The sequence below is a fragment of the Balaenoptera physalus genome (assembly GCF_965194825.1).
Source record: "Balaenoptera physalus genome assembly, chromosome: 12".
In the NCBI taxonomy this organism is placed as follows: domain Eukaryota; kingdom Metazoa; phylum Chordata; class Mammalia; order Artiodactyla; family Balaenopteridae; genus Balaenoptera; species Balaenoptera physalus.
The window spans coordinates 93,495,262-93,518,042 of NC_138897.1; the positions used below are offsets into that span (position 1 = coordinate 93,495,262).

Genomic DNA, 22,781 nt, shown 5'->3' on the forward strand with positions numbered 1-22,781 from the left:
CAGCAGACCCACACGCTGGGGACCACTGACCTAAGGCCACCCCCTAGGAACAGACAATGAAAAAGAGCAGAGGTCATAGAGCTCATCACAGTAGATGCAGGACCAGAAGCTACGTCTCCTGCATCTGGTCCAGTGCCTTCCCCTCCACACTGGGTGCTGAGAAAGGGCGGCTCTCCCATCACCACTGACCAGCTTGCACTGGCTCTTTCCCTAGAAACCAGGCATCCTCAAGGTTTATCCTCTTATCCCACTGTGGGGTTTTTTTTTTAATTTATTTTTTTAACATCTTTATTGTAGTATAATTACTGTACATTGTTGTGTTAGTTGCTGCTGTATAACAAAGTGAATCAGCTGTACATATACATATATCCCCATGTCCTCTCCCTCTTGCATCTCCCTCCCACCCTCCCTATCCCATCCCTCTAGGTTGTCACAGATCGTCTAGCTGATCTCCCTGTGCTGTGCAGCTGCTTCCCACTAGCTGTCTATTTTACATTTGTCAGTGTATATATGTCCATGCCACTCTCTCACTTTCTCCCAGCTTACCCTTCCCCCTCCCCGTGTCCTCAAGTCCATTCTCTATGTCTGCGTTTTTATTCCTGTCCTGCCCCTAGGTTCTTCAGAACCACTTCTTTTTTTTTAGATTCCATATATATGTGTTAGCATATGGTATTTGTTTTTCTCTTTCTGACTTGCTTCACTCTGTATGACAGACTCTAGGTCCGTCCACCTCATTACAAATAACTCAATTTCGTTTCTTTTTATGGCTGAGTAATATTCCATTGTATATATGTGCCATATCTTCTTTATCCATTCATCTGTCGATGGACACTTAGGATGCTTCCATGTCCTGGCTATTGTAAACAGTGCTGCAATGAACATTGTGGTGCATGTATCTTTTTTAATTATGGTTTTCTCAGGGTATATGCCCAGTAGTGGGATTGCTGGGTCATATGGTAGTTCTATTTTTAGTTTTTTAAGGAACCTCCATACTGTTCTTCATAGTGGCTATATCAATTTACATTCCCACCAACAGTGCAAGAAGGTTCCCTTTTCTCCACACCCTCTTCAGCATTTATTGTTGGTAGATTTTTTGGTGATGGCCATTCTGACTGGTGTGAGGTGATACCTCATTGTAGTTTTGATTTACATTTCTCTGATGATTAGTAATGTTGAGCAACGTTTCATGTGTTTGTTGTCAATCTGTATATCTTCTTTGGAGAAATGTCTATTTAGGTCTTCTGCCCATTTTTGGATTGGGTTTTTTTTTGATATTGAGCTGCATGAGCTGCTTGTATATTTTGGAGATTAATCCTTTGTCAGTTGCTTTGTTTGCAAATATTTTCTCCCATTCTGAGGGTTGTCTTTTTGTCTTGTTTATGATTTCCTTTACTATGCAAAAGTTTTTAAGTTTCATTAGGTCCCATTTGTTTATTTTTGTTTTTATTTCTCTAGGAGGTAGGTCAAAAAGGATTTTGCTGTGATTTATGTCATAGAGTGTTCTGCCTATGTTTTCCTCTAAGAGTTTTACAGTGTCTGGCCTTACATTTAGGTCTTTAATCCATTTGGAGTTTATTTTTGTGTATGGTGTTAGGGAGTGTTCTCATTTGATTCTTTTACATGTAGCTGTCCTGTTTTCCCAGCACCACTTAGTGAAGAGGCTGTCTTTTCTCCATTGTATATTCTTGCCTCCTTTATCGAAGAAAGGGGGACCATATGTGCGTGGGTTTATCTCTGGGCTTTCTATCCTGTTCCATTGATCTATATTTCTGTTTTTGTGCCACTACCATACTGTCTTGATTACTGTAGCTTTGTAGTATAGTCTGAAGTCAGGGAGCCTGATTCCTCCAGCTCTGTTTTTCTTTCTCAAGATTGCTTTGGCTATTCAGGGTCTTTTGTGTTTCCATACAAATTGTGAACTTTTTTGTTCTAGGTCTGTGAAAAATGCCATTGGTAGTTTGATAGGGATTGCATTGAATCTGTAGATTGCTTTGGGTAGTATACTCATTTTCACAATGTTGATTCTTCCAACCCAAGAACATGGTATATCTCTCCATCTGTTTGTATCATCTTTAATTTCTTTCATCAGTGTCTTAGAGTTTTCTGCATACAGGTCTTTTGTCTCCTTAGGTAGGTTTATTCCTAGGTATTTTATTCTTTTTGTTGCAGTGGTAAATAGGAGTGTTTCCTTAATTTCTCTTTCAGATTTTTCATTGTTAGTGTATAGGAATGCAAGAAATTTCTGTGCATTAACTTTGTATCCTGCTACTTTACCAAATTCATTGATTAGCTTTACTAGTTTTCTAGTAGCATCTTAAGGATTCTTTATGTATAGTATCATGTCATCTGCAAACAATGACAGTTTTACTTCTTCTTTTCCAATTTGGATTCCTTTTATTTCTTTTTCGTCTCTGAATGCTGTGGCTAAAGCTTCCAAAACTATGTTGAATAATAGTGGTGTGAGTGGGCAACCTTGTCTTGTTCCTGATCTTAGTGGAAATGGTTTCAGTTTTTCACCATTGAGAACAATGTTGGCTGTGGGTTTGTCATACATGGCCTTTATTATGCTGAGGTAAGTTCCCTCTATGCCTACTTTCTGGAGACTTTTTGTCGTGAATGGGTGCTGAATTTTGTCAAGAGGTTTTTCTGCATCTATTGAGATTATCATATGATTTTTATCCTTCAATTTGTTCATATGGTGTATCACATTGATTGATTTGTGTATATTGAAGAATCCTTGCATTCCTGGGATAAACCCCCCTTGATCATGGTGTGTGATCTTTTTAACGTGCTGTTGGATTCTGTTTGCTAGTATTTTGTTGAGGATTTTTGCATCTACGTTCATCAGTGATATTGGCCTGTAGTATTCTTTCCTTGTGACAACTTTGTCTGGTTTTGGTATCCGGGTGATGGTGGCCTGATAGAATGTGTTTGGGAGTGTTCCTCCCTCTGCTATATTTCGGAAGAGTTTGAGAAGGATAGGTGTTAGCTCTTCTCTAAATGTTTGATCACTTCGGCTGTGAATCCATCTGGTCCTGGACTTTTGTTTGTTGGAAGATTTTTAATCACAGTTTCAATTTCAGTGCTTGTGATTGGTCTGTTTATATTCTCTATTTCTTCCTGGTTCAGTCTTGGAAGGTTGTGCTTTTCTAAGAATGTGTCCATTTCTTCCACGTTGTCCATTTTATTGGCAATATAGTTGCTTGTAGTAATCTCTCTTGATCCTTTGGATTTCTGCAGTGTCAGTTGTTACTTCTCCTTTTGCATTTCTAATTCTGTTGATTTGAGTCTTCCTTTTTTTTCTTGATGAGTCTGGCTTATGGTTTATCAATTTTGTTTATCTTCTCAAAGAACCAGCTTTTAGTTTTATTGATCTGTGCTATCGTTTCCTTCATTTATTTCTGATCTGATCTTTATGATTTCTTTCCTTCTGCTAACTTTGGGGGTTTTTGTTCTTCTTTCTCTAACTGCTTTAGGTGTAAGGTTAGATTGTTCATTTGAGATTTTTCTTGTTTTTTGAGGTAGGATTGTATTGCTATAAACTTCCCTCTTAGAACTGCTTTTGCTGTATTGCATAGGTTTTGGATCGTCGTGTTTTCATTGTCATTTGTCTCTAGGTATTTTTTGATTTCCTCTTTGATTTCTTCAGTGATCTCTTGGTTATTTAGTAGCGTACTGTTTAGCCTCCATGTGTTTGTATTTTTTAGAGTTTTTTCCCTGTAATTGATATCTAGTCTCATAGCATTGTGGTCGGAAAAGATACTTGATATGATTTCAACTTTCTTAAATTTACTGAGGCTCGATTTGTGACCCAGGATATGATCTATCCTGGAGAATGTTCCGTGAGCCCTTGAGAAGAAAGTGTATTCTGTTTTTGGATGGAATGTCCTATAAATATCAATTAAGTCCATCTTGTTTAATGTGTCATTTAAAGCTTGTTTTTCCTTATTTATTTTCATTTTGGTTGATCTGTCCATTGGTGAAAGTGGGGTGTTAAAGTCCCCTACTATTATTGTGTTACTGTCGATTTCCCCTTTTATGGTTGTTAGCATTTGCCTTATGTATCGAGGTGCTCCTATGTTGGGTGCATATATATTTACAATTGTTATATCTTCTTCTTGGATTGATCCCTTGATCATTATGGAGTGTCCTTCTTTGTCTCTTGTAATAGTCTTTATTTGAAAGTCTATTTTGTCTGATATGAGAATTGCTATTCCAGCCTTCTTTGGATTTTCATTTGCATGGAATATCTTTTTCCATCCCCTCACTTTCAGTCTGTATGTGTCCCTAGGTCTGAAGTGGGTCTCTTGTAGACAGCATATATATGTGTCTTGTTTTTGTATGCTTTCAGCCAGTCTATGTCTTTTGGTTGGAGCATTTAATCCATTTACATTTAAGGTAATTATTGATATGTATGTTTCTCTTACCATTTTCTTAATTGTTTTGGGTTTGTTATTGTAAGTGTTTTCCTTCTCTTGTGTTTCCTGCAAGGAGAAGTTCCTTTAGCATTTGTGGTAAAGCTCGTTTGGTGAAGCTGAATTCTCTTAGCTTTTGCTTGTCTGTAAAGGTTTTCATTTCTTCGTCGAATCTGAATGAGATCTTTGCTGGATAGAGTAATCTTGGTTGTAGGTTTTTCTCTTTCATCACTTTAAATATGTCCTGCCACTCCCTTCTGGCTTGCAGAGTTTCTGCTGAAAGATCAGCTGTTAACCTTATGGGGATTTCCTTGTATGTTATTTGTTGCTTTTCCCTTGCTGCTTTTAATATTTTTTCTTTGTATTTAATTTTTGATAGTTTGATTAATATGTGTCTTGGCGTGTTTTTCCTTGGATTTATCCTGTATGGGACTCTCTGCGCTTCCTGGACTTGACTATTTCCTTTCCCGTATTAGGGAAGTTTTCAACTATAATCTCTTCAAATATTTTCTCAGTCCCTTCCTTTTTCTCTTCTTCTTCTGGGACCCCTATAATTCGAATGTTGGTGCATGTAATGTTGTCCCAGAGGTCTCTGAGACTGTCCCCAATTCTTTTCATTCTTTTTTCTTTATTCTGCTCTGCAGTAGTTATTTCCACTATTTTATCTTCCAGGTCACTTATCCGTTCTTCTGCCTCAGTTATTCTGCTATTGATCCCTTCTAGAGAATTTTTAATTTCATTTATTGTGTTGTTCATCATTGTTTGTTTGCTCTTTAGTTCTTCTAGGTCCTTGTTAAACATTTCTTGTATTTTCTCCATTCTGTTTCTGAGATTTTGGATCATCTTTACTATCATTACTCTGAATTCTTTTTCAGGTAGACTGCCTATTTCCTCTTCATTTGTTTGGTGTGGTGGGTTTTTACCTTGCTCCTTCATCTGCTACGTATTTCTCTGTCTTCTCATTTTGCTTAACTTACTGTGTTTGGGGTCTCCTTTTTGCAGGCTGCAGGTTCGTAGTTACCGTTGTTTTTGGTGTCTGCCCCCAGTGGGTAAGGTTGGTTCAGTGGGTTGTGTAGGCTTCCTGGTGGAGGGGACTGGTGCCTGTGTTCTGGTGGATTAGGCTGGATCTTGTCCTTCTGGTGGGCAGGACCACGTCTGGTGGTGTGTTTGGGGGGTGTCTGTGAACTTGTTATGATTTTAGGCAGCTTCTCTGCTAATGGGTGGGGTCGTGTTCCTTTCTTGCTAGTTGTTTGTCATGGGGTGTCCACTACTAGAGCTTGCTGGTCATTGAGTGGATCTGGGTCTTAGCTTTGAGATAGAGGTTTCTGGGAGAGCTCTCGCCGATTGATATTACATGGATTGGAGCCGGGAGGTCTCTGGTGGACCAATGTCCTGAACTCAGCTCTCCCACCTCAGAGGCTCAGGCCTGACACCCGGCTGGAGCACCAAGACCCTGTCAGCCACACAGCCAGGTACATGGGGATTTTCTTGCCTTTAGGGAAGTCTGAGGTCTTTTGCCAGCGTTCAGTAGGAGTTCTGTAGGAGTTGTTCCACATGTAGGTATGTTTCTGATGTACTTGTGGTGAGGAAGGTGATCTCCACGTCTTACTCCTCCACCATCTTGAAGCCCCTCCCCACTGCGTTTTAACACTGACTTTCATTGCAAAACTTCTGGTCCTGGGACCCAAATTCCTGCAACAGCTAATTCCTTGAAGTAGATAGGAATATCCATTGACCTCATCAAAGAAAACACCTAATTAAGAAAACTGGGCTTTTGAAACTTGTGCCTTCCTCCCATCTCAGAGGCCCATCACCCTATCCCAGTCAGAGATGAAACCAGCCCCTGCACCAGTCAACAAGAATCCTCCTATTTTCTTGAACTATGAAGTGTTAAGAACAATTTGTAGCTTCAGTGAAACCTCCAGTCTTCAGCAAAATCCAAATGCAGCAAAACCCAATTTCAAGCAAAGTCACATTTCAGGAGGCAGTCGCTGTGGGCAGTCGGGGTGGAAGGTGTCCTTGCATGAGGACAAAGGGGGGCTTTCGCCTGCTAATGTGTCTTTAATCGTTGTCCCTCAGGCATACCTTGGTCTTCTCCTGGCCACAGTGGCAAGTACGATTTAGCGAAATCATTTAGCAAATCACTTTAAAGTAAGACTTGGAAGAAGTTTCTAGAGAAAAAGTGCTGTTGCTGCTGATAGGCTCTTGCTGCTCTGGGGTGGCAGGGGGGAGGGCAGGTGATGCTAATTTGTGTACCCTGGGCTTGAAAGGGGGAGATGTGTTTTATCACCGCCTCCCATCTTTGCTAGGTGATGTCTAGCCTGTTAACTATTCACAAGGATTTATTTCCTCCACCCTGTGAGGTTAGCAGGGCAGGGCTGTGTGTGTGTGTGTGTGTGTGTGTGTGTGTGTGTAATTTTTTAAGTTATTACTTTGATAAGATAACTTGCATGGAATTTAAGGAGTCAAATAGTTCTGCAGAGTTTGTTGGTAAAAACTGTATATAACATTCTCAAAGTGACAAAATTACAGTGATAGAGAACAAATCAGAGTCTGTTGGCACTGAGTGGTAGGCAGGCTTGACTATTAAGAAGTAACATTAGGGAGTGTCTTTATGGTGTTGGAATTCTTCTGTGTTCTGATTGTGGTGACTGTTACTCCAGTCTACACATGTGATGTGATTTTATAGAACTATACATGCCCCCCCCAAAAAGTGCACGTGACAGACATAGAGAACAGACTTGTGGTTGCCAAGGGGGTGGGGCGGGGGTGGGGGAAGGATGGAGGGGGAGGTTGGGATGAGCAGACTTAAGCTTTTATATGTAGGATGGATAAACAAAACAAGGTCCTACTGTAGGGCACAGGGAACTCTATTCACCAGCCTGTGATAAACCATCATGGAAAAGAATATGAATGTATTCCATATTCATAATGGAAAAGAATGTATATTACACACATATATACATAGCATAACTGAATCACTTTACTATACAGCAGAAATTAACATTGTAAATCAACTATACTTCAATAAAATAAACTTTTTAAAAAAATGCACGTGAAAACAGGTGAAATCTAAACAAGGTCTGAACATGAGTTCATAGCATGGTAGCAATGTCAGTTTCCTGGTTTTGACAATGTACTGTGATGATATAAGAGAGCATCACAGGGGGCAGCTTGGGTATATGAGAACTCTATATTTTGTGCAACTTCATGTTAATCTCAAACTATCAAAGTAGTTCAAAATTAAAAGTTATTTTGAAAGAAATGCTGCAGTACTCTGTTCCCTTCCACTGCCTTTCTCCTTGTACAGAGGCAAAATTCTTACTTTGGTATTTATGTCCATATCACTAAACGACATAGTAAGTAAGGCTGATACCTCATCATTTTTTTTTTTTTTTTTTTTTAGTTTTAGGCACTGTCTATAAATTTCCACTATGAAAAATAAGGATCTTTCTCTCTTTTCTCCCCCACTCCTTCCTATGTCTCCATCCCTGCAAAATAATAATCATATTTTGTCTAGATTAATAATCAGTGTTTAAAATATTACAAATACGTATGCTAATCACAGTAAAAGTAAGTATTAAATAATGATGACTTTTCCTTTCCTGCATAATGATTTTTTATCATCAGAATTAAAAACTAATTTGGTTTTATTCTTTTTCTTCATTTTCTGTATATTTTGTTCTGATTTATTCCCAGACTCTTTACTGATTATCTAAATCTCCTCTTAGAACGTTCATTCACATCAAATTTATTAGGAAAATTCCAGTTTCCTGAAGACGTGCTGCCAGAATTTCTCCATGCTGGCGCTCAGCTGTTATCCAGGACCTCTATTCACCATAAACCTCCTGTTCATCTCTGTCATGCATTGGATCTTCATTTCCTGGGTCTCATGATTTCTTTCTATATTTACCCCCATGTTTGATGGAGCACATCTTCAAGTAGTTTTCTGAGCAAGGATGTAGGAAATAAATTTTTGGAGAACTTGCATATCTGGAAACATTTTCTTCATCATTAGGCTGGATATCAAATGCTAGGTTGGAAATCATTTCCCCTCCGGTTTTTGAAGATATTTTTCATCGCCTTCTGGTTCCCAGAGTGCGTGTTATGAATCTTGAATCCATTCTGATCCCTGATTCTTTCTTCAGTCTGGAGGATTGCAGAATTTACCTCTCTGTACGCAGTGTCCTAAGCTGTATCAGTCCTGTGCCTTGGGGTGGGTCCTTGTGTTCATCACCCAGGAGGCCCTTCCAGTCTGGTCACTCACATCCTTTCATTGGGGGAAATTTCTTGAATTACTTCATTGGTGATTCCTACTCTCCCTTTGTGTGTTTTTTATATCGTTCAGATGTTGAACCTCAAAGTAATTCTCTTTCATTTCTTTGGGTTTTTTTCTGCTTCCTAGGACAAATGTCCTCAACTCTATCCATCAACCATTCCACTGATTTTCCATTTCTTCTATAATATTTTTAATTTCCAAGGGCTCATTTTTCCCCTTCTGGGTTTTTTAAATAGCAATCTGTTTTTGTTTCATGATTGCAGTATCTTCTCTGATGGCTCTGTGAATGTGAATGATTGTGTATTTTGTTAATTGTGGTCTTTCCTGCATAGGCTCTATTTTCCACAGATTTCTTTTTTCTTCTTTTTTTTTGCCTGTTTTGTTCCCTGTGTCATGTAGAAACTTTATCAGTGTCCTAAGATTCTTGATCTTGTTTGCTTATATTAAAAAAAAAAAAAAATGAAGGACTAAAAACCATTAGAAGCTCTGAGCCCGTAGATGGGCCTTGGTGACTACAAGCTTCACTGAAAAGTAACTTGGCTGGCTGGTTGGACCAGTAACCAGGGTCAGTACCGAATGGTCTAGAATCTGGTATTTTTCTTAGAAGGTGAAGGTCCAGCTTTGGGGACAAAGGCCTAGGAATCTCAGTGTTCAGTGTGTGTGATGTCACATAGTGACTCTGTTTTTGTCATGGTATCAAATCTTCATGGTCCCCCAGGCCCGACATGGAATGGCTGGCAGTCACCCTGTTACAGGGAAAGGGAAGCGTGTTTGCATCTGGCTGCTTCATAAACGTACTTTTGGCTAATCGTCCTTATTTTAGCCCTCATGGACTCCAACTTTTAGTGGCCCCACCAGTTCCTGAGGTGGGGGGATTCCGTGGCATAAATTCTGCTGGTTCTTCGCTTTTCTCGCTGACGGCTCACGACTTAGTTTGGAAGTTCAGCTGACCCTTTTACCCCCTTGTACATCAGCTTACTGGTCCCCAGATCGTTTACGTTTGCTGCATCTTTCTCCCCATCATCACGGGTCTTTAAAAATAGTCCCCTTGACTCTCCTTTAAGTGGGATTTGGGAAGAGAGGATAAGCAGGTATATGTGTTCGATCCGATATGTTTCTCACCAGTTTATTGATGAGATACGTGAGTTTCAGAGAGGCTAAGAGACATAGCTAAAACAACGGTTCTAAGAGGAGTGCTTTGCCTTTTTAAAAAGTCCCTGGCTGAGTTTGTTCCCAGAGGAGACCCAGCAACTCACGGGAAGCAGGTTGGGGACCTGCCTGCACTGATACAACCATAACTAACATTTATTAAGTGCTTGTTGTATACTCGACAGTGTTCCAATCTCTTTATATGTGTTAATACATTTCATCATCACAACAGCTGTATATTGGGGGTTACTATTATCATGTCCATTTACAGGGGAGGAAAGTGAGGCCCAGAGAGGTTATTATTTGCCCAAAGTCACACAGCTGCAAAGTGGAGAAAGCAGGGTGTGCACCTCCACCAGGGTTTCTGAACCTGGGCATTTTGGGCACTTTGGACTGGGTAAGTCTGTGCTGGGGCTGGGAGGGCTGTTCTGTGCATTGGTAGGCTGCTTAGCTGCGTTCCTGGGTGCCAGCGCCCTCCCCACGGCTGAGACAACCTAAAATGTCTCCAGACATCACCACGTGTCCCCCCCAGGACACAGTCGCCCCTGACTGAGAATGACTGGCCTGGGCAGGCTTGCTTTTCTCCTGACCGCTCAGCTGAGCTACTTCTTGGTTCGGGGACTGCCTGAGGCCGCTTTCCCTCACCCTCAGACCTGAACAGCGAGTTCCGTGATTCCTGGGTCTGTGGGTAGATCCCCCTCTCACTCCAGTCGCCAAGTCCCCGGCATCCTCCCCCTCTGAGGCCCCTCTTCTGACTGTGCCACCGGATATGAAAAAAGCAGAAAAATGAAAAAGAAAGCCACGCACGCAGCTTAGCGGAGGCTGGGCGCATTTGGAAAGGCCGAGTCGGTAATCTCTTGGCTTTTTCTTGCTCTCTTCGTCCCCGCAGAGCCAAGGTGAAGAAGGGGGTGAACATCTTGAGCACGCGGACCAGCGAGCCTCGCCAGTGGGACGTCAAGCAGGAGCTGGGCAACGGCGGCAAGCACGCCACCGCCGCCGTGGTGTGCCAGCGCCTGGCGCCCGGCGCGCGCAACAGGTAAGCGCGGGCGCCCCTCCCTCCGCATCGGTGACCCGGGGTCCCATGACCCGGTCTCCGCCTAAGATCCCTGCCTTAGACTCACAGTAACCACTGCTTAGCGGAGCTGTTACACCTTGGCTTGGAAATCCGGAGACACTTACATCACCTGTCGTACCTTCTGGCATCTCTGGCAGGAAGGGCAGGGCCCTGATTCTGCGGCTCTGTCGTTTGGGTTTGGGAGCAGAAATTAGTTTGCACGGTCTGTTCTGCTTTGCGGAGGCTTATTCATTCTCCTCACCTACGCTCATGCCCTCGAGGCTGTGTCATCTCCCGTGGCCCTGCCGTTGACCTTGCTTATCAGAGGCTGCTTTCTTGCAGAGGGTTTGTCCTTTGCGCAAAGGGTGTGATATTGTGATTTATACTAAGAAATACATATTTGGTCTTCATCCCTGTTCCTGGCATAGAGCTCTGAAAACCCTTGCAGCTTCCCAGAATGAGAGCGTAAAGCTGTCTTCTGTTTACGTTAATAAGATTACTTTTGGAAAGCCTCCTAGGTCACCTTAAGATGCTGGTTGCAGGGAGCCAACCATGTGATTGGAGGAGGGTTGGACCTTTCAGTCCCACCCCTGGCCTCCGTGTACGAGAGGGAGACTGGAGATTGAGTTCAATAGCCAGTGGCCAATGAGTTAATCAACGGTGCCCATGTAATGAAGCCTCCGTAAGAATGGGAAAATACTGGCTTTGGAGAGCTTCCGTGTTGGTGACGGCGTGGAGATTTGGGGAGAGTGGCGCCTGGAGAGGGCGTGGAAGCTCCGCCCGCTTTCCCCATGCCTTGCCTTGTGTGCCTCTGTCACCGGCTGTTCCTGAGTTAGATCCTTTCATTAATAACCAGTAACCTGGTGAGTGAAATGTTTCTCTGAGTTCTGTGAGCCGCTCCAGCAAATTAATGGAACCCAAGGAGGGGGTCATGGGAGCCTCTAATCTTTAGCCCGAGGGTCAGAAGCACAGGGGACAGCCTGGATTTGCGATTGGCACCTGAAGGTGGGGACAGTCTTGTGGGACTGAGCCCTTGACCTGTGGGATCGGACACGATCTCCAGGTAGGTAGTGTCAGAACTGAGGTGAAGTGTAGGACACCCAGCTGGTGTCAGAGTATTACTTGGTGGTGGTAGAAAAACGACACACATCAGAACTGGTGTCAGAATCATAAAGGATTAGACTCAGTCTTCAGTGAGGAGGACTTTCAAGACAGGAGGTGACAGTCAGTGGCAATGATGCTTAGGGATGGTATGTGAGAGTCTAGACAGACGTTCTGGATTATTATTTAACATAATTGCTTTCTGCATACAAAAGCAACACATACTCATTTTAGAATATTTGTGAAAACAACTGTATGAGGAAAAAACTGAAACAGTATATCAATATCCCTTCTACCTAAGGATAACCCACTGCTAACGTTGATTCATTTTCTTCCCATGTTTAATACATAGATAACATCTGTGTATAGTAAACGTGTAGTAGGTTCACTTATTTTACAAATTTGGTACCATAATATATATCCAGATTCTTAAGATAATTTCACTTATATTGATAACATCTTCCTTTGACATTAAATATTCCTCAGAAATATTTTAAGATTCCATCACATAGATTTAACATTACATAAATAACCATATCCATAGTTTGGGCTATGTAATTTGTTTCCAAGTTTTATTTTCATAGATAATATGCAGCAGCAAACCACCTTTCACAAGAATCTTTGTCCATTCCTCTTTTTGCTTAAGGTGGCTTCTTAGAATCAAAAAGTTAGATCGTTTTTTAGGGCTCTTGGTACAGTCCGTCAGTGTATTTTCCTGAAGGGATTAGCGCTAAAGGAAGGAACATCCACTTCCATTACTGGATGCGTTTTCTTAAGTGAACACTTCAAGCCCGCCCAGAAAAACTCTACAAATACTCCACTGCATTTAGAAACACCCAGTTCTCTCAGGACTTCCCTCGTGGCGCAGTGGTTAAGAATCCGCCTGCCAATGCAGGGGACACGGGTTCGAGCCCTGGTCCGGGAAGATCCCACATGCCGCGGAGCAACTAAGCCCGTGCGCCACAACTACTGAGCCTGCGCTCTAGAGCCCGTGAGTCACAACTACTGAGCCCTCGTGCCACAACTACTGAAGCCTGCACGCCTAGAGCCCGTGCTCCGCAACAAGAGAAGCCACCGCAATGAGAAGCCTGTGCGCACAGCAAAGAAGACCCAACGCAGCCAAAACTAAATAAATAAATAAATTTATAGAAACACCCAGTTCATTTGTCTGTAAGACCCTTTCCTCAGTCCTGCCTTCCATGTGTAGCCAGCAAACACATCTGGTGTCCTGAACAGCTTCCTGGATCAAACACCAACCTTCACCATCATGACCCCAAGAAGGATTGTTAGTACATCTGAGGGGTGAGCGTTGAGCGTTTCACCTTGTGAAAACGTGGCTGGAAAGAAATGCGTGCATGGGTCCCTTGCTCTAAGCACGAGATCAGAGGTCAAATTAAATCTCCTGAATCAAACGCACATAAAATCTAATTAACCCACAACATTAGTGTTGATTATGCAAGTTAAAGGGAATGTGTTCATTAACAGGCAGTGGATTTGTGTGTGTAAGTAGTTCTTTATGTGACAATCAGGAGGAGTCTCTAAGTGAGGGGGATAAGCTTTGCTGTACGGGAGCAGGTTCTGAAGAGTCCTGGTGGCAACCCTGTGTGTTCTGATCTTCTGGGAATTTGATGCTGGGACCAGGTGTGTTTGCTGAGATGGTAAACATCATGCGTGATTTTCCACTGTCAGCGGTGCTGGATGTCACAGTAGCGGGAACTGTGGTTTAAAATCAGCGTTTCCTTCCTTCTGAATTCTAGAGTTTTTTTACTGCTTTGAGTTAGACTGGCCACAAGCTAGGTGGTTGTGAGGGCCTGGAATTCCCTGCGTCCTCCCAGGTTTCTTAATATGATGTCTTAGAAGGTAACTGTTGCCTTTGCAGAAGAGCCGACGTGTCAGGACTGGGGTCAGGGCTCTGCTGAAGCCATCCAGTACCAGCTCATGAGAGCTGATTGGATTGCTCGAATCTCCTCCCAGTCTCTCATGCGCTGACCGTCCGTATTTACACCATGGAAACTGGCAAACGTCACAGAGCAGGACTTTCTGCCATGTTGGAGAGCCTGTTTACCAGCACACAACTGATGGGTGTTCCTGCTTGCTCACTTTCTCACCTGGACGTTCAGAAAACATTGCGTGGTTCACGTAAGTCTGAGGTGCTATGCTCCGTGCCAGGTCAATACCCACTGAGTCAGGTCCAGACCCTGTCTTTAAGGAAGCTGAAGTCTGTGGAGCACATAGGACCGGACTGACCACAGCTCAAATAAGGGCTTTCGATGACATGGAAGGTGCAGACTTCACAGGGGTGTGAGGGCTTACTTCCCTCTGCCTGGAGAGCAAAGGCCAAGAGTATTTGTTATCTAGTGTTTTGTAACAAAACACCCCAAAACTGAGACGTTTATTTATTTATTTATTTAAAGAGCATCATTTTTTAAAACATTTATTTATTTATTTATTTATTTATTTAGCATCATTTAAAATTTATTTATTTATTTATTTATTTATTTATTTATTTATTTATTTATTTATTTTCGCTCTGCTGGGTCTTAGTTGCGGCCTGTGGGATCTTTGTGGCAGCATGTGAACTCTCAGTTACGGCATGCAGGATCTAGCTCCCCGACCAGGGATCGAACCCGCCCGGGAGCTGTGTAGTATGTTCCACATCTCCTTTATCCATTCATCCGTCGATGGACATTTAGATTGCTTCCATGTCTTGGCTATTGTGAATAGTGCTTCTGTGAACACAGGGGTGCATGTATCTTTTTGAATAGAGTTTTGTCTGGATATATGCCCAGGAGTGGGATGGCTGGATCATATCGTAGCTCTATTTTTAGTTTTCTGAGGAACCTCCATACTGTTCTCCATAGTGGTTGCACCAATTTACATTCCCACCAACAGCGTAGAGGGTTCCCTTTTCTCCACACCCTCTCCAGTGTTTGTTATTTGTAGACTTTTTGATGATGGCCATTCTGAGCATTGTGAGGTGGTACCTCATTGTGGTTTTGATTTGCATTTCTCTGATGATTAGTGATGTTGAGCATCTTTTCGTGTGCCTGTTGATGGGCATTCTTTGAAGTTAACAGGGAACTCCATGCTGGCGATGCAACCTCCCCGGCTCTGAGCAAGACTGACTCCCCCACGAGGGTCACTGCGTGCCACCTGCAGGACTCCCGACCTGGCCACGCACACCTGTGCTGTTATCTCCTGAACGCCTGTATTTAAATGGGTTCACTTGTGCATTTTAAAAGTTCCATATTAGGTTTTATTTTTAAAACATTAGCATTCGGGGGGACTGTATCTCTCTGGGGAAGCAAACATAGCATCTCAAATACAGAAACTTAAATAACATTAATATTCTGTATGTTTCATAGTGCTTGACAACATACAAAATAATACTCTGTGTATTTCGTAGTTCCTGGCATTTTTTTTTTAAAGAAATTCACGTTCTTTTATTTATTTATTTATTTATTTATTTATTTATTTATTTATGACTGTGTTGAGTCTTCGTTTCCGTGCGAGGGCTTTCTCTAGTTGCGGCGAGCGGGGGCCACTCTTCATCGCGGTGTGCGGGCCTCTCACCATCGCAGCCTCTCTTGTTGCGGAGCACAGGCTCCAGACACGCAGGCTCAGTAGTTGTGGCTCACGGGCCCAGTTGCTCCGTGGCATGTGGGATCTTCCCAGACCAGGGCTCGAACCCGTGTCCCCTGCATTGGCAGGCAGATTCTCAACCACTGCGCCACCAGGGAAGCCCGTTCCTGGCATTTTACAAAATGCTTTGTGTATATTATTTCAGTAACTCTTCTCCATGGTTTCCTGAACTGAGAGTCACACTGTTGGGCAGATAAAGAAAAGAAATAAAGACATTCCGAGGCAGAAAGCATCCACCTGAATATTTGTGCAAATGCTTTTTTTACAGTGTTTTCTTTTAAAATAAACCTTCATGTCTATAAATACATAGGAAAAGCTCATATTCACTGCATGAATTAAAGGCGAGCATAAACAAATACAATTTAAATGAACAAATACTATTGATATCTAGCTGGCTGGTGTTACCAGCAGAAGGATCTGCACTTAACCTTGGGGTTAGAAAGGGATTAGCAAATACGCAGGAGGTGTTAAAGATACACTAACCCCAAACGGAGACTTTCTTTTTTTTCCTCCTTATTTTTTCTTCCTTATCTTTTTATTAACCTTATTTTCTTCAATGCCCCTGTGTCACCTTTATAATCATAAAAAATGTATTAAAACCCACATTCCATACCTTATGTAGCTATTACCATTATTATACATATAAATACTTTTATATAGTTGGGATCAGCCTGTGATAGATCCCCTTTTGTAACTTAACATTGCCAAAGCCCTTTGCCTGCCCCAAACTTAGTTTGTTAATTAGCTGCCTAACAACTTATTAAATAAAAAAAACCTTAATTTATTTTGAGAGCCCCCTGTTGTAGGGCATCTTGGTGGTCTTTTCCTAACTTTTTCTTGTAAATAAATCAGCGGTGCACATTTCCATGGCTATATGGTCCTTCCCCATGCCCCCCTTCCTGGGAGGCTGCAGGGGGTCTCGATGCTGCAGGTGAGATTTGCAAATCTAGGTTACAGGTGTGTGTGCTCAGCTGCAAGCTGAGAGGCTGCCCACACAGCAGAGCTCAAGCAGGACATCCTCACAGGAGTCGGACCATGTCACCAGGGGCTGCAGACACAAAGGAGCCAGACAGCTAGCCCTGCATGCCGGGAGAGGTAGGCGGAGAGAAGGACAGACTGCACCCACATAGGGGGGACGCTGGAACCTTCCCAGGGGAGGATGCAGGCCCCGTGTTGCCTCTGTGTTGCCCCGTGTTGATCTCTGGATTTTTTTAGAACAGCTGAAAATCCAGACTGTCCTAGAAAAAATCTCCCGATTTTTAAACATTTGCTCAGATTTTTTAAATCACAGTGTAGATCAACCAAAAGGAATATTGTTCAGGAAGATAGTCCATCAGCGAATGAATTGTGCAGAAGTGGCCGGTTTGAACCGGTTGCATATTCCACTTTGGGTAAAATCGTGCCTGTTTTCTTTAGGGGGTTAATTGCCTGTATCTTCAAGGCATCAAATCGGCAGCAAAATAGGCTTCCTGGGCCTAGACTGTGTGTCTCTTTTAGAGGGATTTATAAGTGAGGCGAGGCCTTTAGAAGACTCAGCTCACCTTCATTGTCACCACATACCTATGACCCCTTCTAAACAGATCAAGTGTCACGACACTCCTGTGCTTCCAGCACGTGTTATAAACTCGCCTTGTTCCTCCTGTACCTTATCCTTGCTCATCCTCGGCTTTCATCAAGCATCACCCCTACCAGGAAACCTGCCTGGGACGTGCTGTTCCCTCCTTCCCAGCTTCTAGTGTAGTGGTAGTTCAGCCGGCATCCTCCAGCCAGCCGGTCTAGACGGAAGACATCCTCTGGGTCCTTGCACTTCCGCAGAAAAACCAAATGGTACTCATCTCACTCTTCCCTCTAGCCGCTGCCACAGCTCCCAAGCCCCTCAGTCAGTACGCTTAAGGTATGCTCTGTGGCGAAGGAGACCAAGTCAGGCAGGTCATAAAAGGAGAAGGGCTTTTCCAAAAGCAAAGACCATTGAACATGGATTATAAGATGCCCACTAGTATTCATTTTAGCAGCCTCGATTGCAGACCTTACATTCACAGCTCTGCTCAGCTGTTTGTTTTCGGAGAATTCCGGAACACAAGTGTGGTCAGAGCTGCTGAGTATAAACAGTTTCAGCAGAGCTTCTGGGAGCGAGCCACGAAGATATCTGCTGTTCCCTGAAGGAAATTGCCCAGACTGAGTTCTTTCTTTAAGAGCTATTTGAAGATGGCACAGAAAATCTGCTAGGCAAACGCCCACGAATGAAAACCTCCCAATCAATGGGGTAAAGAGTGCATTTCAGGTCCCTAAAGGAAGAAGTCAAAAGCATCCCCACTCAGCCCACCCTAAACTCACAGCAGACTCACGTCAACATCTGTGGCAGAGAATTTATTGATATACACACTGTGTGTGTTCTCCATAAAATGTTTGTTTTCCTCCCACTTTCAGCTGTGACGAAGGTTAAAGCCCTAGATGGTTGAGGTTATTGGTGTTTCCTGTGATTTATAGAAGCTAAACTCTCCCAAGGGAATTTGCTGGAAGCCCCTGGGAGTGGGGGGAACAGGTAGAGGATAGGCTTTGAAGCAGCCTGAGAGAAGAAGAGATTTTCCTTGAAGACCCAAGAGCTCGTTCTGTCATCAAAATTTGATCTGACGTCTGAAATGGCCATTGGGTTTCTCCGTTGCTTGGTGCTGTTTAAAAGTAGAACATCAATCATATTAAGTGAAGTTAAGTCAGACAGAAAAAGAGAAATATCATATGATACCACTTATATGTGGAATCTAAAACAATGATTCAGTGAATTTACAAAACGGAAATAGACTCACAGACAAAAAAAACAAACAGGGTTACCAAAGGGGGGAAAGAGGGGGAGGGATAAATTGGGAATTTGGGATTAACAGATACACACTACTATATATAAAATAGATGAACAACAAGGACCTACTATATAGCACAGGGAAGTACACTCAATAGCTTGCAATAGCCTATAAGGGAAACGAATCAAAAAGAATATATATATATGTGAGTGTGTATATATATGTATATGTATAACTGAATCACTTTGCTGTATACCTGAAACATTGTAAACCAACCATACTTCAATAAAAAAAAATTTTAATTAAAAAAAAAGTAGAGCACCTGTGGTTTATCGTCCCATCGAGGCTGCCGACAATGAAGGCCATCAGTTCTCCAAGGGAAAGCGGCATACTTCCACAGAGAAGGGATGGGTGCTGGGGTCAAAACCAGTGCTTAGGACGAGGCACCTGGGAGAGCCTTCACGATGGTGGATGCATTGGACGCACCATCACCATTCCCCCCAAACCCTACTGTGATATTCACGTAATCAGTTTTCTGATGATGGCCCTGTGTACAAGAGGTTGTGTTTGCCAAGAATGTTCTCGATGGATGTGTTCTCAACGTCCCCATCCTGCCTGCTCTTCTGGATCCCACGACTCTCCCGTTAAGAGAAGGAGTCTTTGTCTCCTCCCCTGGAAGCTGGGTAGACTTCAGTGACGGGCTGACGACCAGTGTGCAGCAGAGGTGATGCCAAGTGACTTTGAGAGCCAGGTCACCAAAGAGCCTGCAGGCAGCGTGTCAGCATCCTAATGCCCTGAGGCCGCCATGCTGTGAGAAAGCCCAGCTCGCCCTGTGGAAGGACCACAGGGAGATGCCCTGATCAAGGCAGAGGATGGTGTCTAGCCAGCCACCCAGCCGAGCCCTTCCAGAATTCTTGATTCACATTAAAACGATCGTTTTATGCCGCTAAGTTTGGAGGGCGATTTATGACACCACAACAGGTAAACTGGGACGCTGAGTACCCGGAGGGGTTGAATTACTTGCCAGCCTCACACAGCTCTTCAGGGCCATTTGAACCCTGTTCTGTCTGATTCTAAACACTGCCCTGACTTCCACCACAAGGAAGAGATTGCTAAATGAAGAGATGCTGAAAGGCCTGTCCTCTTACCCTGAAGGCCCTTTCCCAGCCTCACTTATAGCCTTTCATGGCCAGAATGACGAATTTTCTGTTTTCTTCCTTCCATCGCAGCCCGACGTGTGGTCCCCAGCCCGAACTGAAAATGTATCAGGTAAATACATCTCTCAGCATCTGTCCTGAAACAACGTATTGTATCACGTTAATGAGTCCCCCAGGCTCTTTCCAGACCAGTAATGAACGGTAAGGGGAACAGGTGGAGGCGGTGCTGTGGCCGCTGAGAAGAGCAGGTGCGTTTCAGAATCCACGGTCCTGCTTCAGGCACCGCATCTGACTCAGAGGCGTGGCTGAAGTTGTCCTCCTGAGGCCGTCCCTACATTGCTGGTCCTCAGAGAGCAAACTAGGTACTAGACAGGGCTGTGGGGACACTGCTGGAATGCCTCAAGGCTCCGTGTGTTCTGCTCAGAACCCTCCAGCCGCCACCGAGCTGCCATGAGACCCTGGTTTTATCTGCATTGTCTGAATTCTCTAAATCTGGGGACCCTTGTTCAGATCGAGGGTCCTTCTCACATCTGACTGGTCTTCACCAGAAAGTGGCAAACGGCAGTGGAAATGAACTCTTTCCCTTTTAAAAAAATGTAGTGTTCATTTTTTTTTTTTCTTTCTGCACCGAAAGTAACAGCTTTGCTCACGTGGTGTCTCCGTTCCCAAGTATCCCATGAAGCAGTATGGCGCCATGAATAGCAAACAGCATAGCCTCTGGAGCCAGCCAGGCAACTCGGATTCAAGACACAGCTCTTCTACTTGGAAGCTGTGTGGTTTTGTCCAGATGAGTCTATCTCCTTGCGTCTTATCCGCAAGTGAGATGATGAATAACAGAAGTACCTTCGTGGAGTACTCGTGAGGGTTAAAGGAATTGGTTTATGTCAAGAGCCGATGTAGAGTGTTGGTTCTTGTATTTTCCACGGAGCAAAGCTTCTTTAAGTTCTTCCTGACTTTTTTTTTTTTTAAGATGTTTTCTGGCTTTATTTATTTATCTATTTATTTATTTTTGGCTGTGTTGGGTCTTCGTTTCTGTGCGAGGGCTTTCTCTAGTTGTGGCAAGCGGGGGTCACTCTTCATCGCGGTGCGCAGGCCTCTCACTATCGCGGCCTCTCTTGTTGCGGAGCACAGGCTCCAGACGCGCGGGCTCAGTAGTTGTGGCACATGGGCTCAGTAGTTGTGGCGTACGGGCTTAGTTGCTCCGCGGCATGCGGGATCTTCCCAGACCAGGGCTCAAACCCGTGTCCCCTGCATCGGCAGGCAGATTCTCAACCACTGCGCCACCAGGGAAGCCCCTTCCTGACTTATTTTACACAATGGTGCAGACTTCCTTGCATTGTAAGTGTGAAAGAGGCGCAGCCCTCTTTCCTGATGGTGGCAAATGTCAATCACGGAACCACAGTGTCCTGCTGACTTGGGCGTCATCCCCAATATCCTGGAAACTCGATTCTGCCCACCTTCCTTCTCGTCCCTCTGCTGAAACTCTTGGCTCACAGTTGATGGAGTTTCAGTAGCTGGTTGGCTGTGGGCTTTGCTGTCACCCTCAGGGCAACCTGAACTTAGAAGGGGTGGCAGAGACGGACGTCAGAGGAACAGCAGTAGCCTGTGGGCACCTGTGGGTTGACTGTTCCTTGCTTGGACTATGTATAAGCCGACCCCAAAGGTCTAAGGCTTGTCGTAGTTTGTCATTTTACTAAGGCACATTTTCCCCTTCTGCCTTTATTATCTTTTACTCTTCATTTATTTTGGTGGGGGGCAGGGGGGTAGGTCATACACTCACACAGTTCCAAACGCAAAATGTAGACAAGCCGACGTACCAGAACCTACATCTTCCTCCTCTTACCCAGCCCCCTTCCCCAGAGGTCAGCAGAGTTCACGCTTTATCACATCCCTTTCCAAAGATATTTATTTTATACATATGGAAACATACACACACACACACACAGATATATATTTCCTCCCCCACTTCAATTTTAAACAATGTTGCTTCTTTTTTCACCTAACAATATACCTTGTAATTTTTCCATATCAGTACATAAAGTTCTTTATTCACCTTTTTTTTTTTTTAAAGCATCACATATTATGATATATGGCATCATTTATCTGAACCAACACCTATTATTAACTGGCCTTTAGGTTCTACCGTCTTTGGCCTGGACTTTGAATAACCTTGTCCAAACACCGTCTTGAACTTCTGTGATTATTTCTGTGAAATTAATTGCAGAAGTGAGCTAGCCGAGGAAAGTGGTGCAGGCGTTTGCGAACGTGATGGGTATTGACATGTTACATAGAAGCCGTATTGATTGACACCACCGTCCGCCCACACCCACACCCCGCTAGCAAGCTCTCTGATCCCTTGCTGCTTGGATTTTATTTCCTCATGCGTGACTGGGCTGGCAAGTAGCCTGAGAGTAGCACTCAAGGTGGGAATCACGGTATGGAGTTTTAGCATGTTGCCGCCAATCTATCCTGGTAACTCCTGGGAAGTTCTGGAATGGCATCTGTGGCCCCGGGGTCTGCAGTGTTCCTGGAGCATCTCCCCTGGGTGTGCGATGGATCTGCCGTACAGACAGCTGCTGTTTACGAACACGTGCGGCGTATAGGCTCTACGTTAGGTCTCTCTAAATTCTCACCTAATCTGAGCTCTCTGTTTGCTCCCCAGTCGCAGCCCCCATCCATTCTGCTCCAAATAGCCAAAGCGTTCTGTTTAAAACATAAATCAGATCACAGAACCTCGTATTGTTTTGGCCTTCCAGAGTTTCCCATCACACCCGGAATAAAATCCCAGCGCTTCACCATGACCTCCGAGGTCCTGGAGGTGATCTGGCCCCTGCCCACCTCCCTGGTCATACCCTTTATGCTTCTGTCATCAATCACCAATCTTCTTCCACCCTGGCCTCTGTGGTGCCTGTAGCTCACGATCCAAGCTTGTTCCTGCCACAGGACCTTTGCATCTGCTATTGGCTCTGACCGGACTCTTTGCATGACTGGATCATTCTGATGTTTAGGTCTTAGTTCACGTGTTGTATTCTCAGAGAGGCAGTCTGTGACCACTCACACGGGTCACCAGTTTCATTTTCTTTCTAGAACTTACCAGCGTGAAACCACCTTGTTTGTTTACCATCTGTCTCTTCCCAAAAGTATGTAGACGCCATGAGGGAAGGAAGAGACTTGCCCATTCTTAGTGCT

At 43.8% G+C, this 22,781-nt stretch overlaps 1 protein-coding gene across 1 annotated transcript in view; it reads left to right on the plus strand.

The window, feature by feature from the left end:
• The window catches only part of TMEM132C (transmembrane protein 132C), a 382,473-nt gene that overhangs the window by 241,706 nt on the left and 117,986 nt on the right, over positions 1-22,781 (plus strand). The window contains exon 3 of the mRNA XM_082418219.1: positions 10,733-10,879. Coding sequence (XP_082274345.1) covers positions 10,733-10,879 — 147 coding nt within the window. The remainder of the gene's footprint in view (positions 1-10,732; positions 10,880-22,781) is intronic.